The sequence below is a fragment of the Hipposideros armiger genome, unplaced genomic scaffold (genome assembly GCF_001890085.2).
Source record: "Hipposideros armiger isolate ML-2016 unplaced genomic scaffold, ASM189008v1 scaffold_202, whole genome shotgun sequence".
Classification (NCBI taxonomy): Eukaryota; Metazoa; Chordata; class Mammalia; order Chiroptera; family Hipposideridae; genus Hipposideros; species Hipposideros armiger.
Window position 1 is genome coordinate 598,407 of NW_017731552.1, and position 12,664 is coordinate 611,070.

General features: G+C 54.0%; 1 protein-coding gene across 6 annotated transcripts; it reads right to left on the minus strand.

The window, feature by feature from the left end:
* Positions 1 to 587: 587 nt before the first annotated feature.
* TBXA2R (thromboxane A2 receptor) lies at positions 588 to 9,168 on the minus strand. Of its 6 annotated transcripts, none has more exons than XM_019653487.1 (3): positions 8,671 to 9,168; positions 3,057 to 3,924; positions 588 to 1,749 (listed from the first exon to the last, which is right to left on the minus strand). In XM_019653487.1, exons 2-3 carry the CDS (start codon positions 3,840 to 3,842, stop codon positions 1,504 to 1,506), a joined length of 1,032 nt encoding a protein of 343 aa, XP_019509032.1. In that variant the 5' UTR covers positions 3,843 to 3,924; positions 8,671 to 9,168; the 3' UTR covers positions 588 to 1,503. The 6 variants fall into 6 exon arrangements, with proteins under 6 accessions (XP_019509032.1, XP_019509033.1, XP_019509034.1 ...); XM_019653488.1 differs by having other exon boundaries at positions 8,651 to 9,168; XM_019653489.1 differs by lacking the exon at positions 8,671 to 9,168 and adding an exon at positions 7,872 to 8,644.
* Positions 9,169 to 12,664: the final 3,496 nt, after the last annotated feature.

Below are 12,664 nucleotides of genomic sequence, written 5' to 3' on the forward strand. Positions count from 1 at the left end.
TCCCTAGTTCTGCTTCCAGGGAGGCCCTCCTGCAGTTCCAGCCCCCAGAATCCCCAGCTCAGGGGCCTGCCCCCTCCCCCATGCTCAGGGAGTTGGGGACTGCTCCATGAGCGTCAGAGCCCCTCCCCCACCATGGGTGTGGCTGTATCTTGGGAGTGACATTTTTGGCTGCTGTGGACCCCATTCCCTTTCCTGTCCCTCTCAGACCAGGTCCCCCAGAAGCAGCAGGTGACCTCATTCCCCCACAGGCAGGGGGAGGGAGAGTGGAAACAGGGGCTTCAGTTTCACTGTGCCTGGCTCTAGGAGTTGTAAGCAGATCCCAGGTCTGTGGAGGGGAAAGGGGGGTCAGGGGATGGTTTGTTCTTCATGTACCTCGAGGGCTCGTGGGGAATAAAGGCACCTCCCATCCCTGCAGCCATGTGTGTTATTTTGGGGGGAGTTTGGGGGAGAGCAGAGGAAGGGTCTAGGAGGCTATGACAACACTGGCTTCTTAAGCACCTACTATGTGCCAGGTGCTTCATAAGTACTCTCTGTTCATGTACTTGCATATACACTGCGCTCTTCAAAAGGTCAGTCGTTCATCCGTTCAATTGATCTTTATTGAGCACCAACTATGGGCCTGGTGCTCTTTGTTCAAGACATTGGGAGTCTGAGTGTTGAGCGGATAAATGGCTAAATGATAAGTTTATGAGAGAGTGACTCCGTCTGGAGTGGACAAAGCAGGTATCATTCCATGGTCTCATGTGTGTCTTTCCCTCTTCCTTATCTGGGTTTAATACCAGAACCCTCTCTAGGGGCTGTAGGGAGGATTCCAGGAGATCTGACCTGTGAAGTGCTTAGTAAAGACTCAATAAAGGAGGTGGGGAGAGGAGCCAGAACCCAGCCTTATCCTCTCTGCCCTCCCCTCACCGCCCCATCCACTCTCGCTCTAGGCTGCCATGCTGTTAGATAGCAATCTGATGCACCAAACTTCAATGACTGATGACTGACTTCCGGACCCAAAGGAAAATAAAGCTGGATGGAGATATGTTTTGGCAAGGGAGGGGGTGTCCTGTGCTTTCACATTTAATCTTTTCTAGACAGAGCCTTCTCAGCTTGGGGTGTCAAAGGGGATCAACTGTACTCCAGACAGTAGGTCATAGTCAGGGGTCAGAATCTCCCATTTCCTGAGGACTTCTGGAAGGGAAGCTTACAAGTCTAATTGCTGCCAGACACTCTCCCTACACCTCCACTCCCCCTTTCTGGGGTTGGGAGGGGGCTGAGAGAGGACAGAGACCTTGGAAAGGGGGATCAGGAAACAGTTGGGGGTGGTCCCCAGGCCTGATGGAAGACAGCTCACAGTCCTGCCACTCCAAATCTGTGTCCATCCTGCGCTCCCGGCCCCCGGACTTCAAAACGGGCAGATGAGACCGTCAGGGAGGACCGAGGTTGAATGGGAGACACATTGGCAGGATGTTCTGTCTGACTGTCCTTTCAGAGCCACACCAATGTCCACCTCTGGCCTTACGCCATGGTGGGCCTCCGGGTGAGCTGGGGCTGCAGGGAGAGCGACCTGGGCCGGGAGCTGAGGCGAGGGTAGAGGCGCCGGATCACCGCCCGGCGGAACAGGATGTACACCCACGGGTCCAAGATCTGGTTCCAGGTGGCCACGCGCAGGTAAATGAGCAGCTCTTTCTCGGTGTCTCGGGACAGCTGCCCAGATGAGCTCATGGCTGGTGGGCTCCGCAGCACTGTCTGGGCAATGAAGACCTGCAGAGAGCCAGAGTGGTTAGCCAGGAGTCAGGCCGGCTGCCAGCCTAGCCCCTCCACCAGCACCTAGGATCCCCTGAGATCAAGTGCCAATTCTGTCACTGCTGTGCTGTGTGACCGTGGGAGTGCTGCCTGACCTGTCTGAGCTTTAGTTGATGTGGCTGAACACTTTTCCTGCTCCTCTCCTGAGCACGATTAAATATGGTGGAAAAGAAGACTTGCAGGTGCAAACAGTTGAAATTACTGTTATGGCCAGAGTTGTTATTCTATTAAGCGCTTTATATTTTAAAAAAATATTATTGGGGAACAGCCATGGTCACTGGTTACACAATGCTTTCATGCTACAATGGTATATAGTTGACCCTTTAGGGAGGGCGCAGCTCACAGTGGCCCATGCGGGGATCAAACCAGCAACCTTGGTGTTATCAGCACCACGCTCTAACCAACTGAGCTAACTGGTCAACCCCCAGCATTTTATATCTTATAAACATTGTATAATATAATAAAACTATAGTATAAACTGTATATGAAATAATTTTTATATTTCATTTTATTTTATATTGTATTAAAATTTATATTACATAAAATGTTAATGACAGATAATTGTATATTACATAATTTTTATATTAAATTCTAGATTGAATTATTTTAATATAATTTATTGAATATTGGATTTTATATTAAATATTACATAATATGTGATAAAATATTTACAAATTATTATATAACAGAGTATTTAAAAATTATCTAAAAATTAATATACTGTTAATTATAATAGTTATATATTATATAGCATTTAACAATTATATATAATTATAATTATAATATATATATAATATATATTATATATATACTATATACTATATAATATATATAATTATCTATTATATAATAATTGATATAATTATTAATTATAATGCAACATAATAATTACATGTATTATATTTTATAATTAAAATTTATATTATGTTAAATGCAATTATAATTCATATTGTAGTAAATGTATTATATTAAAATAAATTATCATATTAAAATTCTATTAAAATGATTTCCTGAGCACCACTGTGTGCTGGGCAAGGCTGCGGACACTGCAGAGGACAGGAGAGACCCAGTTCTGCCCCCAGTTTTGGGGTTATCTGCGTCTTGCTCACAAGCTCCTCAAGGAAGGACACTGGGACCCTGGGGTGCACATGTCCACGTTTTCTTGGGTGGATGAGACCTGAGGATTTAAATCCATTCTGAATGAACCGGGGCCCGGTCATGAAGGGTGGCAGGAGCTTGGGGCAGACCCTGTACCCACCACTTACCAGCAGTGGCATCCAACAGACGCTGGCCACTACCATGATGCCCATGAGCTGAGCCATCATCTCCACCTCGCAGTCCCGTGGGCGTTGCTGGGCGGCCTCCTGCCCATGGTAGACATGGCACAGAGTGGCCACGCTGATCGTGTTGAGCACGAAGGACAACCCCACCGAGAAGCTGCCGAGGAGCGAGAACAGCAGACCAAAGGCCACGTCCCCGGGTTCGGGGCCCAGCGTGAGGAAGCACCAGGAGCCTGGGTACTGCATGGTGTAGCGGCCCACACCCAGCAGAGGCAGCAGGCCCAGCAACAGTGCAGCGGCCCACACCAGCCCCACAGTGGCCCAGGCGCGGCCCTGTGAGGTGGCCACGGGGCGCAAGAAGGGCCGCGTGATTCCCAGGTAGCGTTCTGAGGCCATGGCAGCCCCCAGCAGCAGTGGGCACAGGCCGAAGAAGACCATGACGACGCCAAAGAAGTGGCAGAGACGGCAGCTGGGGTCCACGGTGCGCCAGTCGAAGAGGACAGCATGCTGGGACACTACGATGGCACCAGTGATCAGCAGCCCCATGAAGTCAGTGAGGACCAGGCCACAGAGGAAGGTGAGGAAGGAAGAGCGTGAATGCGAGCTGCCCTGCCTTGCACTGGCCAGCACTCTCAGGGCCAGCAGGTTGGAGGCCAGGCCCACCAGGCAAAAGGAGGCAGCAAACCAGGGAGAGGCGATCAGGCGCCGCTCCTCCAGTGTAATGTTTGTTGGCCGGAAACAGGGCCCCAGAGAGCTGCTATTGTGCCACATGGCGCTGGAGTGGAGTGGGAAGGGTCACCACCCCATTGGGCTGAGACTGTAGGTGGGGTGGCTGACAATGGCTCAGGCACACCTGGCGGGGGCAGAGAGAAAGTTTACTGATGATTAGTTCTGCATTTTAAATTGAATGGCCCTGGTGAACTCCTATACAACCTTCAATGCCCTAACTCAAATACTCCCTTCTTAAGGAAGACTTTCCTGACTTATCTCACTCTGCATTCATAAGTTTTACTATTACCACTACCTCCAGCTCTGTCCTGCCCCAAACTCAGTGACCCTCAAGGGTGAGGACCAATGCTGTCTCCTCTGGGACCCTTGGAGGACATCAGTTAGTATCTGCTGGGTTGCAGAGATGGGCTGAGAAGCCCTGGGTTTGAACTCCAGCCCTGATGCCCAATGCATGACCCCAGGCAAGAAATTTTTTCTCTCAGAGCTTCTGTTTCTGGACTGGTCTCCTATCCAAGCCCTTGGCAGACTACAGCATCCAGGACAGATTTCAGCTGCTGTAAGACAGGATGTGTCCAGTTTGGGGAGGGCAGCTGGCTGTTGGCCAAAGGTCGCTGGCTTTTGCACTGCTCCTGAGGTCAGCCTTGTGGGTCACAATGTTTTGTAACATTCTTCCTCACACATTTTAAAATCATGTGGATTCTTTTCCCCCTCATTCTCATGGCATTGCTTTTATAATAAGAAATAAACCCAGAGGGCTGGCCGAGTGGCTCAGTTGGTTAAGAGTGTGAGCTCTGAGCAACAGAGTCGCCGGTTCAATTTCCACATGGGCCAATAGGCTGTGCCCGAGCTGAGCTGCCACTGAGCTGCCAACAGGTGGCAGGCTGGTGAGAGCACATGCTCTTAACAACAAGGTTGCCGGTTCGACTCCCACATGGGATGGTGGGCTACGCCCACTAGCAACTAAGATTGAACACGGCACCTTGAGCTGAGCATCCGCGAGCTGCTGATGGGCAGCTGGATGGTGACTGGACTTGGAGCTGAGCTAGCTGCACGCTCCACAACTAAGATTGAAGGACAACAATTTGGCCGTTCCCCTTCCCCAATTCCCCAACACTGTTCCCCCTCCCCAATTCCCCAATAAAATCTTTTAAAAAAGAAAGAAAGAAAGGAAGGAAGGAAGGAAGAAAGAAAGAAAGAAAGAAAGAAAGAAAGAAAGAAAGAAAGAAAGAAAGAAAGAAAGAAAGAAAGAAAGAAAGAAAGAAAGAAAGAAAAATTTAAAAATGCAGTCATTCTGGGAACAAAAAAAAACAGGTCATTTGGAACAACAGTTTCCCCAGGGATAGGCTATAATCAGCATCAGGAGGGACCCGTTACCCTGGTGGAGAAAACAGGAGAAACATCTGGGCTTGGGTGACACAAGTGTGGACAAATCGGCAAGATGTGTGGACATCAAGCAGCGATAAAATGAGACCATTCAAAAAAGCAGCTCTCAGATCCCAAAAAGGACACACCAGAGAGGACAAAAGGCTACCCAGGGAGCCAGAGCTAGCACATGGGTGCTGAGCCTTCTGGCCTGGGCACACACCACAAGTCATCCTTGTGCTGGCAGCGAGGGTGTGCCTGGTAGAGGGATCAGAATGGGCAAAGTTGGGGAGGTGGGACTGTGGGAGGGATGGAGGAGCCAGGAAGTTAAAGCTCATAAAGGTCCTATGATGATCTGTGTTTCTCAGAGGGTGCAAAAGGCACAGAGAGGTTAGCTAATTTGTCCAAGGTCATACAGCCTGGCCAGAGCTGATCTGAGATTTAAACTCCAGTCTCATTACATATAAATGTGTGTAAGTGATTCAAAAGTCTGCCCATCAGACGGAAGCTGGTGCCAGGTGGGTGCGGGCGTTTGCAATCATTGGAATTTTCTCTAAGGGGGGATAGAATTTTCTAAAAAGTTGATCAGACCAGATTCGAATCCTGGCTTTGCCACGTACTCTCTCACTGATCTTGGTCTCCTCATATCCTCACTCCAAGCCTCGGTTTCCCTTCTTGTAAAATGGGGCTCATGATGAGAATGAGTTTATCTGGGTACACATAGGCTTAGCACATTGTGGGTGCTCAATTTGTGCAAATGTGTCCAGCGGGTGGCTGCCAGCCCTCATCCCCCATCTCCATAAGTGGCGCCTTGGCCTGACCCCTACGCTTTACAACTCCTTATCTAGTCGCATAAATTATCCAGCTCCTGACAGCTGCCCTGAGCTTCCCTCCCAGGCTTAGGGCCAAAGCCACCACCACTTTGGTGGGAACGGGGCCTCGAGTGGGGAAACAGAGGCCCAGGAAGGTGGGGTGGGTGGAGGGGCTGCTTTCCACAGTGACTGGTGACCTTAGACCTCCACTCGGGGCCAGGGGTATGCTCTTTGCCGTCTCAGATTTGGTCTACACTTGAATCTCTCCTGGGACAGGGCGCGCCCTCCCTTGAGAGCTGGTATGTGCAGTTTCTGAACATTCCTGTGGACTTGGGCTGTGCCTGCAGCCACTGCCCTGGCCTCTGCCTCAAGTGACCGCCAGCCTCTCCTGGGTCTTACAGTCCCCTTGTCCCCACCATCCTGCAGGAGCTACTACACCACTCACTCGCCCGGGTACACACACCCCTGAGACTACCTCATGCTCCCCTATGTCTGGGAACAAACCTGTGACCCAGAGCCCTGGGGGAGGCTGGAAACTGGCACAGCTCCCTCTGGCCACAGCCTGTGGTTTCCAGTACTCCCCCCACCTCCCCACCCCGCACACACACATGGGGTCAGGTGATACTTGTCGTCTCAAGTTCCCCAAGCAAGTGGGCCAGTAGGGGCACCTGGCAAGGCCTCCCCTTCCCTTCTGACATTGGCGGGGAGGGCTGGCAGGCCTCCTACCCTGCAACAGACTATTGAAACAATGCTGTGTGGTCACTGGGGAAATCCATCTCCCTCTCTGGGCCTCATGGGAGGCATGGACTCCAGATTCCCACCCCAGGTTTGCTGGACAAACCCAGGATTCCATGACCCAAGAGTGGAAGGTTTGGACTTTGAAGGTCCAGGGTTCTGGAATTTGAATGAGTTCCCAGTTCTGGAAGCCTCCAGAGTCTAGAATTCCAAGGAACTGAGGTTCAGGATTTTAATGGGAGTTTGGCTGGGTCCTGGGTTCCAGAAATCTCTCTCAGCAACTGGCTCCTTACTGGAGGCTGGACAATTGGTTTTCTCTCAACTCACCTGCGTGAGGCTGGTGGGGTTTCCATCCACCATTGTCCCGTGGCCTGGGCACCGGCATCAGCCCGGCCCAGTGGAATGTGATTTTTTGGTTCCCAAGCACCAGGCCCCTCCCCTGACTGATCATCCGTCATCAACTGCCCCACTTTCCTCCTCCCCGGTCCAGCAAGCCATCCACCTCTCCACAATTCCCTCTCCCACTCACCACTTCATCCCACCCCCTGGCCTGCCAAACCGGCCTGTCCCCATGACTTGGACCCACCAGCTTCCCCCAGGCATGATGCCGACCTCAGACAAGCTCAAACGGAGTCCCTGATCTGCCACTGCCAAGCCGGGGGGCTCAACCTCGCTTAGCCTCAGTTTCCCCCCTCTGTGAAATGGGGGAGGCAAGGATGCCGACTCTCCTGCTGGCATTCTGGCGGGTCTTCCCGGGCCTGGCTTGCTCCTGCTGGGCGCCTTTACCTCAGCTGTGCCACCTGCCTGGTGTGCACTTCCTGCTACTGGCTGTGTTCACAGTATATCTCCTGGCCAGGTATACGGGGAGGGGGGAGGGGAAGCCAGGAGGAAGCCCTGATGCCCTGTGTGACCTAGCCCCGCTCTGCTTCTCAGCCTGTTTCCCACATTTCCTGCCCTCTAACTGCAGGACAGTCCAGGAGTCCGAAGACGCCCTTTGGCAGGAAAGTGCAGAGCCCAGGCCAGTCCCTGCAGCAGTCGGTCAGTCCCAGTCAAGGCCTGATGTGCTCTGCCACATCCGTGGGCACAGTCTCTACTGCTGTGTGTGCACATGCACGGGCACACACACACTACATCAGTCCCAGCACAAGTCCAATGTACTCACCCACGTCCATGGGAACCACCTCCACACCCGTGGTGCACACGCGGCCTCTGTTGGTCCCCAAGCCCGCCACGCCTCCCCTCACCACAATGCTGTTTCCGGGAACTTTTCCTGTTTGTGACACCAACCAGGCCCCCACTCCGGAAGGTGTACAATAGGGGCTCCACAGTCAGCCTGATTAGGTTGGAGCTGAGCCTCTGCCCAACTCATGTGGTCCCTCTGAGCCTCAGTTTCCTTATCTGTTTAATGGGCGTCCTCTCAGCGCTCTCCACTTGAGGCTGCCAAGAGGGCAACACAACAAGGTGGGTGAGATGAGGGGATGGGGCCCAGGCCATGGCTGTTGGCTAATGATGGACACAAGAATTACAGAGATCATGACCCATCATTGTGCGTACGTGTGTGCACACACACGCACACATACAGGCACATGTGTGCATGCATGAGCACACACACACTTGCTCCTAGCCACACCCAGCGCCCTGGCACCTTCCCTGTAGCACCACAAGATCCTGTGGCCTCGCACAGACACAGGAAAACACACACACACACACACACACACACACACACACACACATTCTCGGCCACACTGGGGCACGGCCACACATGACCACATATGGCCCAGGGCAGGCAGCAGAGCACAATGCCACATTCCAGGCACCAATGTCCCAGGACACCCAGCATCTAGCTGCTGTCACTGTCCAGCGTGACATACCCATAGCAAGGCAGGTGACCACAGAAAACACCCCAGCAACACCTGCCCACTTTCAGGTCCCGCCCCTAACCTGGCCGGCTCTGTCTTCACCTGGCGATGATGAATGGATGGGACGTGCTGGTTCGGGCCGGGGAAGCAGGCGGAACAGGGCGGTCCGGCCTCCTGGGCTCCTGGGTAAACCGAGTCACGGCAGGGGCGGGCCCACAAAGGACCCCGGGGCTGCCAAGTTGCCAGTGGCACAGGACGCCTCAGTGTGCGGGGTCCTGGGCAGGAGGGATGAGGTCCCCTAAGGGCTTGGAGGAGGATACGCCGGAAGCTAAAAATAGCTGGGGGTAGGGGCACCGCCTTGCAGGCTGCGCTCTGTCGGTCTCTATCCGCGTCTCAACGTCTCTCTGTCTTTCTGTGGGTCTCTCTCATCAGCTCCTCCTCCCTGCGCTGGCCACGCCTCTCAGTCCCCGGCCTGACTGATGGGGGTCAGCAGGCGCCCCCCAGCCTGCTAGGGGCGCCTCTCAGCCTCTAGGAGAGGGGCGCTCGAGGGACCTCAGGCCGCAGGGGCAGGGATGCGGTAGCCCTGTGGCCAGAGCCTTCCGTGTTCCCTCCCCCCTCCACTTGCCCGCTCCAGCCTGCCCCATTCCAGGCTCTCCTGCCGCATTATTCACTGTCTGGAAAGCACCAGAGGCCGGGAGGGGCGGGGCAGGGTCAGCTCCCTGGGGTGCCCAGACCTCCTGGCCCGGGGGCCCAGGTCTGTGAGCTAGTGAATCCGGTAGGGTTGGTTCAGGCACACAGTAGGTACCTAATCACTGTAAGGTCTGTTTCAGGCTCCTGCTAGGGCTGGGGGGTTGGGGTGCAGGTTGTTTAGATGGGAGGGGCAACCAAACTCTCCAGCCAGAAGCTCAGAGGGCAGCCTACTGAGACAAGCTTTCCTGGAGCAGGTGAGCAGGGAGGGCTGTGGTGAGGGGGGTAAGGGCACTCCTGGTGAGGATCTAGTGAGACAAAGGCTGGGAGTTGGCATTGGGGCCAGGGGTGGGAAAGCCTCTAGCAGAGCTGCTGTAGTGGGGTGGGGAGGTTGGTTTTCCTCCGCCCCCCACTTCCCCAGTGTAGGGTGATGAAGAGGGCCTGGAGCCTGTCACTGCAGGAATGATCAGAGGATGAGGCCAGGGAGCAAGAACAGAGCTCTGAAATAGGCGCCCCAGGCAGGGTCAGCTTCCTTGAAAGCCCCCACACATACTCGGAGCTCTTGGCCAGGGTCTCATCAACCCAAAGCAGTGAGCTCCAGGGTGACCAGACTGGGCATGGCTCGAGCAAAGGCGCGGAGGATGGATGGTTTTGCAGGAAAAGGAGAAAATTGAAAGTCCTCCCTGCCCACAATCCTGGGACCGCAGGTGGGTGAGAGTCCACAAGCCTGGGCATAGAGGGGTGAACTTGGGCCTTCTTGGCCCAGAATTAGGGCCTAGAGTGGGCCAGGACTAGCTGGCTTGGCCTTGACCCCACCCTGCCCAGTCCTTCAGGCCTGGGAGCGGAACACGAGTGCAGGCTTCTGAGTGAAGATGGACTCCAGCCCTGGACTCCCCTAGGCTGTGTCCGGAAGCCTCTTCTCTGGCTTCCCCACCCATCATCCTTTGGGCCTCCGGGCCTTTCCTCACACCTCCCAACCCTCCAGATGGCCCCTTCCCTGTTTCATCCCATTATCATTTGATATGAGTCATTTCATGAGTCATTTAACCCTAACTTTTCTTCCTTGGCAAGGCGTCTTCCTAACTCCCATGCATCTGGCAGAACTCTGGCTCCAAGGTCCCCTCTGTAAAGCCTGGATCTCCCAGACAGTCTGGCTCCTCTCAAACCCCTCCTCAAGGGCAACTCTGTGTACGGCCCATGTAGTGGGACAATTCTGAGCCCAGGTAGGACTGGAAACCAGACCTGCTTTCAAGGAACCCCCAGGCTGCAGAAAGACAGAGCTGGACACAGACAGTCCCAGCCCCCTGCAGTCAGGGCTGGGCCAGAGGAAGTGACAGGGCATAGGGGAACTCAGAAGGTGAGCTGGGAAGGCATCCTGGGGGGAGAAGGCACAAGAACTGGGGCTTCGTGGGATGAGTAGGAGTTCCCCAGGTCAAAGAGACATGGCAGTAATCACATGTGCAGAACTTTGGAGGCAAGAGAAAAGCATAAGACTTTGGGACCTGCAGGGAGGGAAGACATGGTGAGAAGAGGATGTGGGTTATGGCTCCAGATGGCAGGGGGAGAGATGGAGGGAGACTGTTCTGTTCCTATTTCCTCTGCCCTGAGATAAGGACAATGCTCCTTCTGGGAAACAGCCAGGGCAGGGGGCAGAGAAGCTCACTTGATTCAAATTCAGAAGTCTGGGTGTCACCACAGCTCTGCAAGGCAGGGGTAAAGATGTTCATTTTATACATGAGGAAACTGAGGCCCAGAAGGAGGAAATGATATGGCCAAGGCCACACGTGGGTAGGATTTGAACTTGAGCTCTGGGCTTCCTCCTACTCCTGGTGTCCTTCGGCCCCCACTCAGCTCAATGGGCACACAGGAGCTTGGGAGACTTTGAGATGGCCTGGGAGAGGTGTGTGTGCAGATGGTGGGAACAGAGGACAGGCTCAGGACATGCCTCCCGTGGCTGTGGTTTCCGGTGGGGGCCAGCCAGGGAGCATCTATTCTTAGCTTTGGACACAGCCAATGGCAGGAAGAGGCTGGGGTGGGGACTGGGGGCAGTTTAAGGGACACCCGGTGGATCTTGGGTCAGGGTGGGGGTGATGGGGCAGCTTGGTGGGTGCAGTGCCTCCAGCCTGCCTGAGGACTCTCGACACCCAGCTCGTGGCCCTGTACAGCTCACTCACGCTGTATGACTCCCCAGTGCCTTGGGGCGAGTCCAGCTCCTGGGCTTGCATTCAGCAATGCCATGGCCCCAGCACTGGGTGTACCAGCTGCCTTTTCCCCTGAAAGGTAGGCCCCACCCTCTTTTCTGCCCAGCAGCCCTCCTCCAGGAAGCTGTGTGTCCCTTCTGGGGTCCTCCAGACCCAGTGCCTTCTCCCCGCCCCAGACTGATTTCTTGGGTTGCTAGTGTCTGAGCCTAGCTCTCCTTCCTCCAGACTAGGGGCTGGATACTAGGGGCTGGCTAAATACAACCAAGTTGGGGGGTACGATCGTTTTGTACCTCCTGCCCAGTGCAGCTGTCTCCCTTGGAGTCGACAGACCATAGAGGGTATGTGAGGAGGAACCGGGACACTGGGGCTGAAAGGATTCCTCTGGGGACAGGCGGGGAAACAGGCTGGGACATGGGTGGTGGCCTGGAAGGTGGGGTTCTACAAGTTGGAGAAACTAGGTTTGAACTCTTGACTGCCACTTTCTAGGTTTGAAAATGTGGGCCTCAGCTTCCCCAAATGGATATACATCCTGTCTTGTGGGGGTAGTATGCAGTCCAGATGGGGCTGCAACAGCCACACACCGTCTGTGCTGTGAGAACAGAACGGTGCCTTTCCCATTTCCTGTCCAAGTTCTGTGCTAGGCACATAAGTGCCTCCTGGGTCTGCCCCAGACTCAGCCTGCTCCCAGAGGCCTGTCCCGCACCAGATAGTGGTTGCCAGCTGCCTGGAGGATGCCCAGAGGATTCTAATGTTGCTCCGGCAACTGGTGATTGATCAGTGATGTCTGCTAAGGGTTTTGACAGGGACCTTGGGGACCATGGGGATGGAAATGGTGGGTGTGCTGCCACATGGGTACTCTTCATCCTGGACTAGGCTGGTGGGATAGGCCAGCGTCTACAATGTGGAGAGGGTGCCCCTTGACCAGATACACTTCCTTGAGTCATCCCCTGGCCTAGGTGAGCAGCTACTCACCTCTCAGCACCCACGGTCAAGTGGAATGTTTATGATGGCACCCTCCTTGTGGGAGGAGAGGCCGTGGGCCCGAGGCAGAGAAGGAAGAAGCCTGCCAACTATAAGAAGCTTCCTAAGGAACTGTTGACTATTTTGAGGTGTCTGATTGTTTTTAAAAGGTCTTAATTGGGTTACATGCCTTAGTTGTGACAAATGCACTATGCTTATGTGGGACGGTAACGATGGGGACAGCTGGG

Excerpts from the sequence above, each read along its gene's own strand:
- TBXA2R (XM_019653487.1), bottom strand. The coding sequence starts at position 3,842 with ATGTGGCACAATAGCAGCTCTCTGGGGCCCTGTTTCCGGCCAACAAAC. Across the intron at positions 1,750-3,056 it reads TCTGTTGGATGCCACTGCTG|GTCTTCATTGCCCAGACAGT; the intron begins GTAAGTGGTGGG and ends GGCTCTCTGCAG.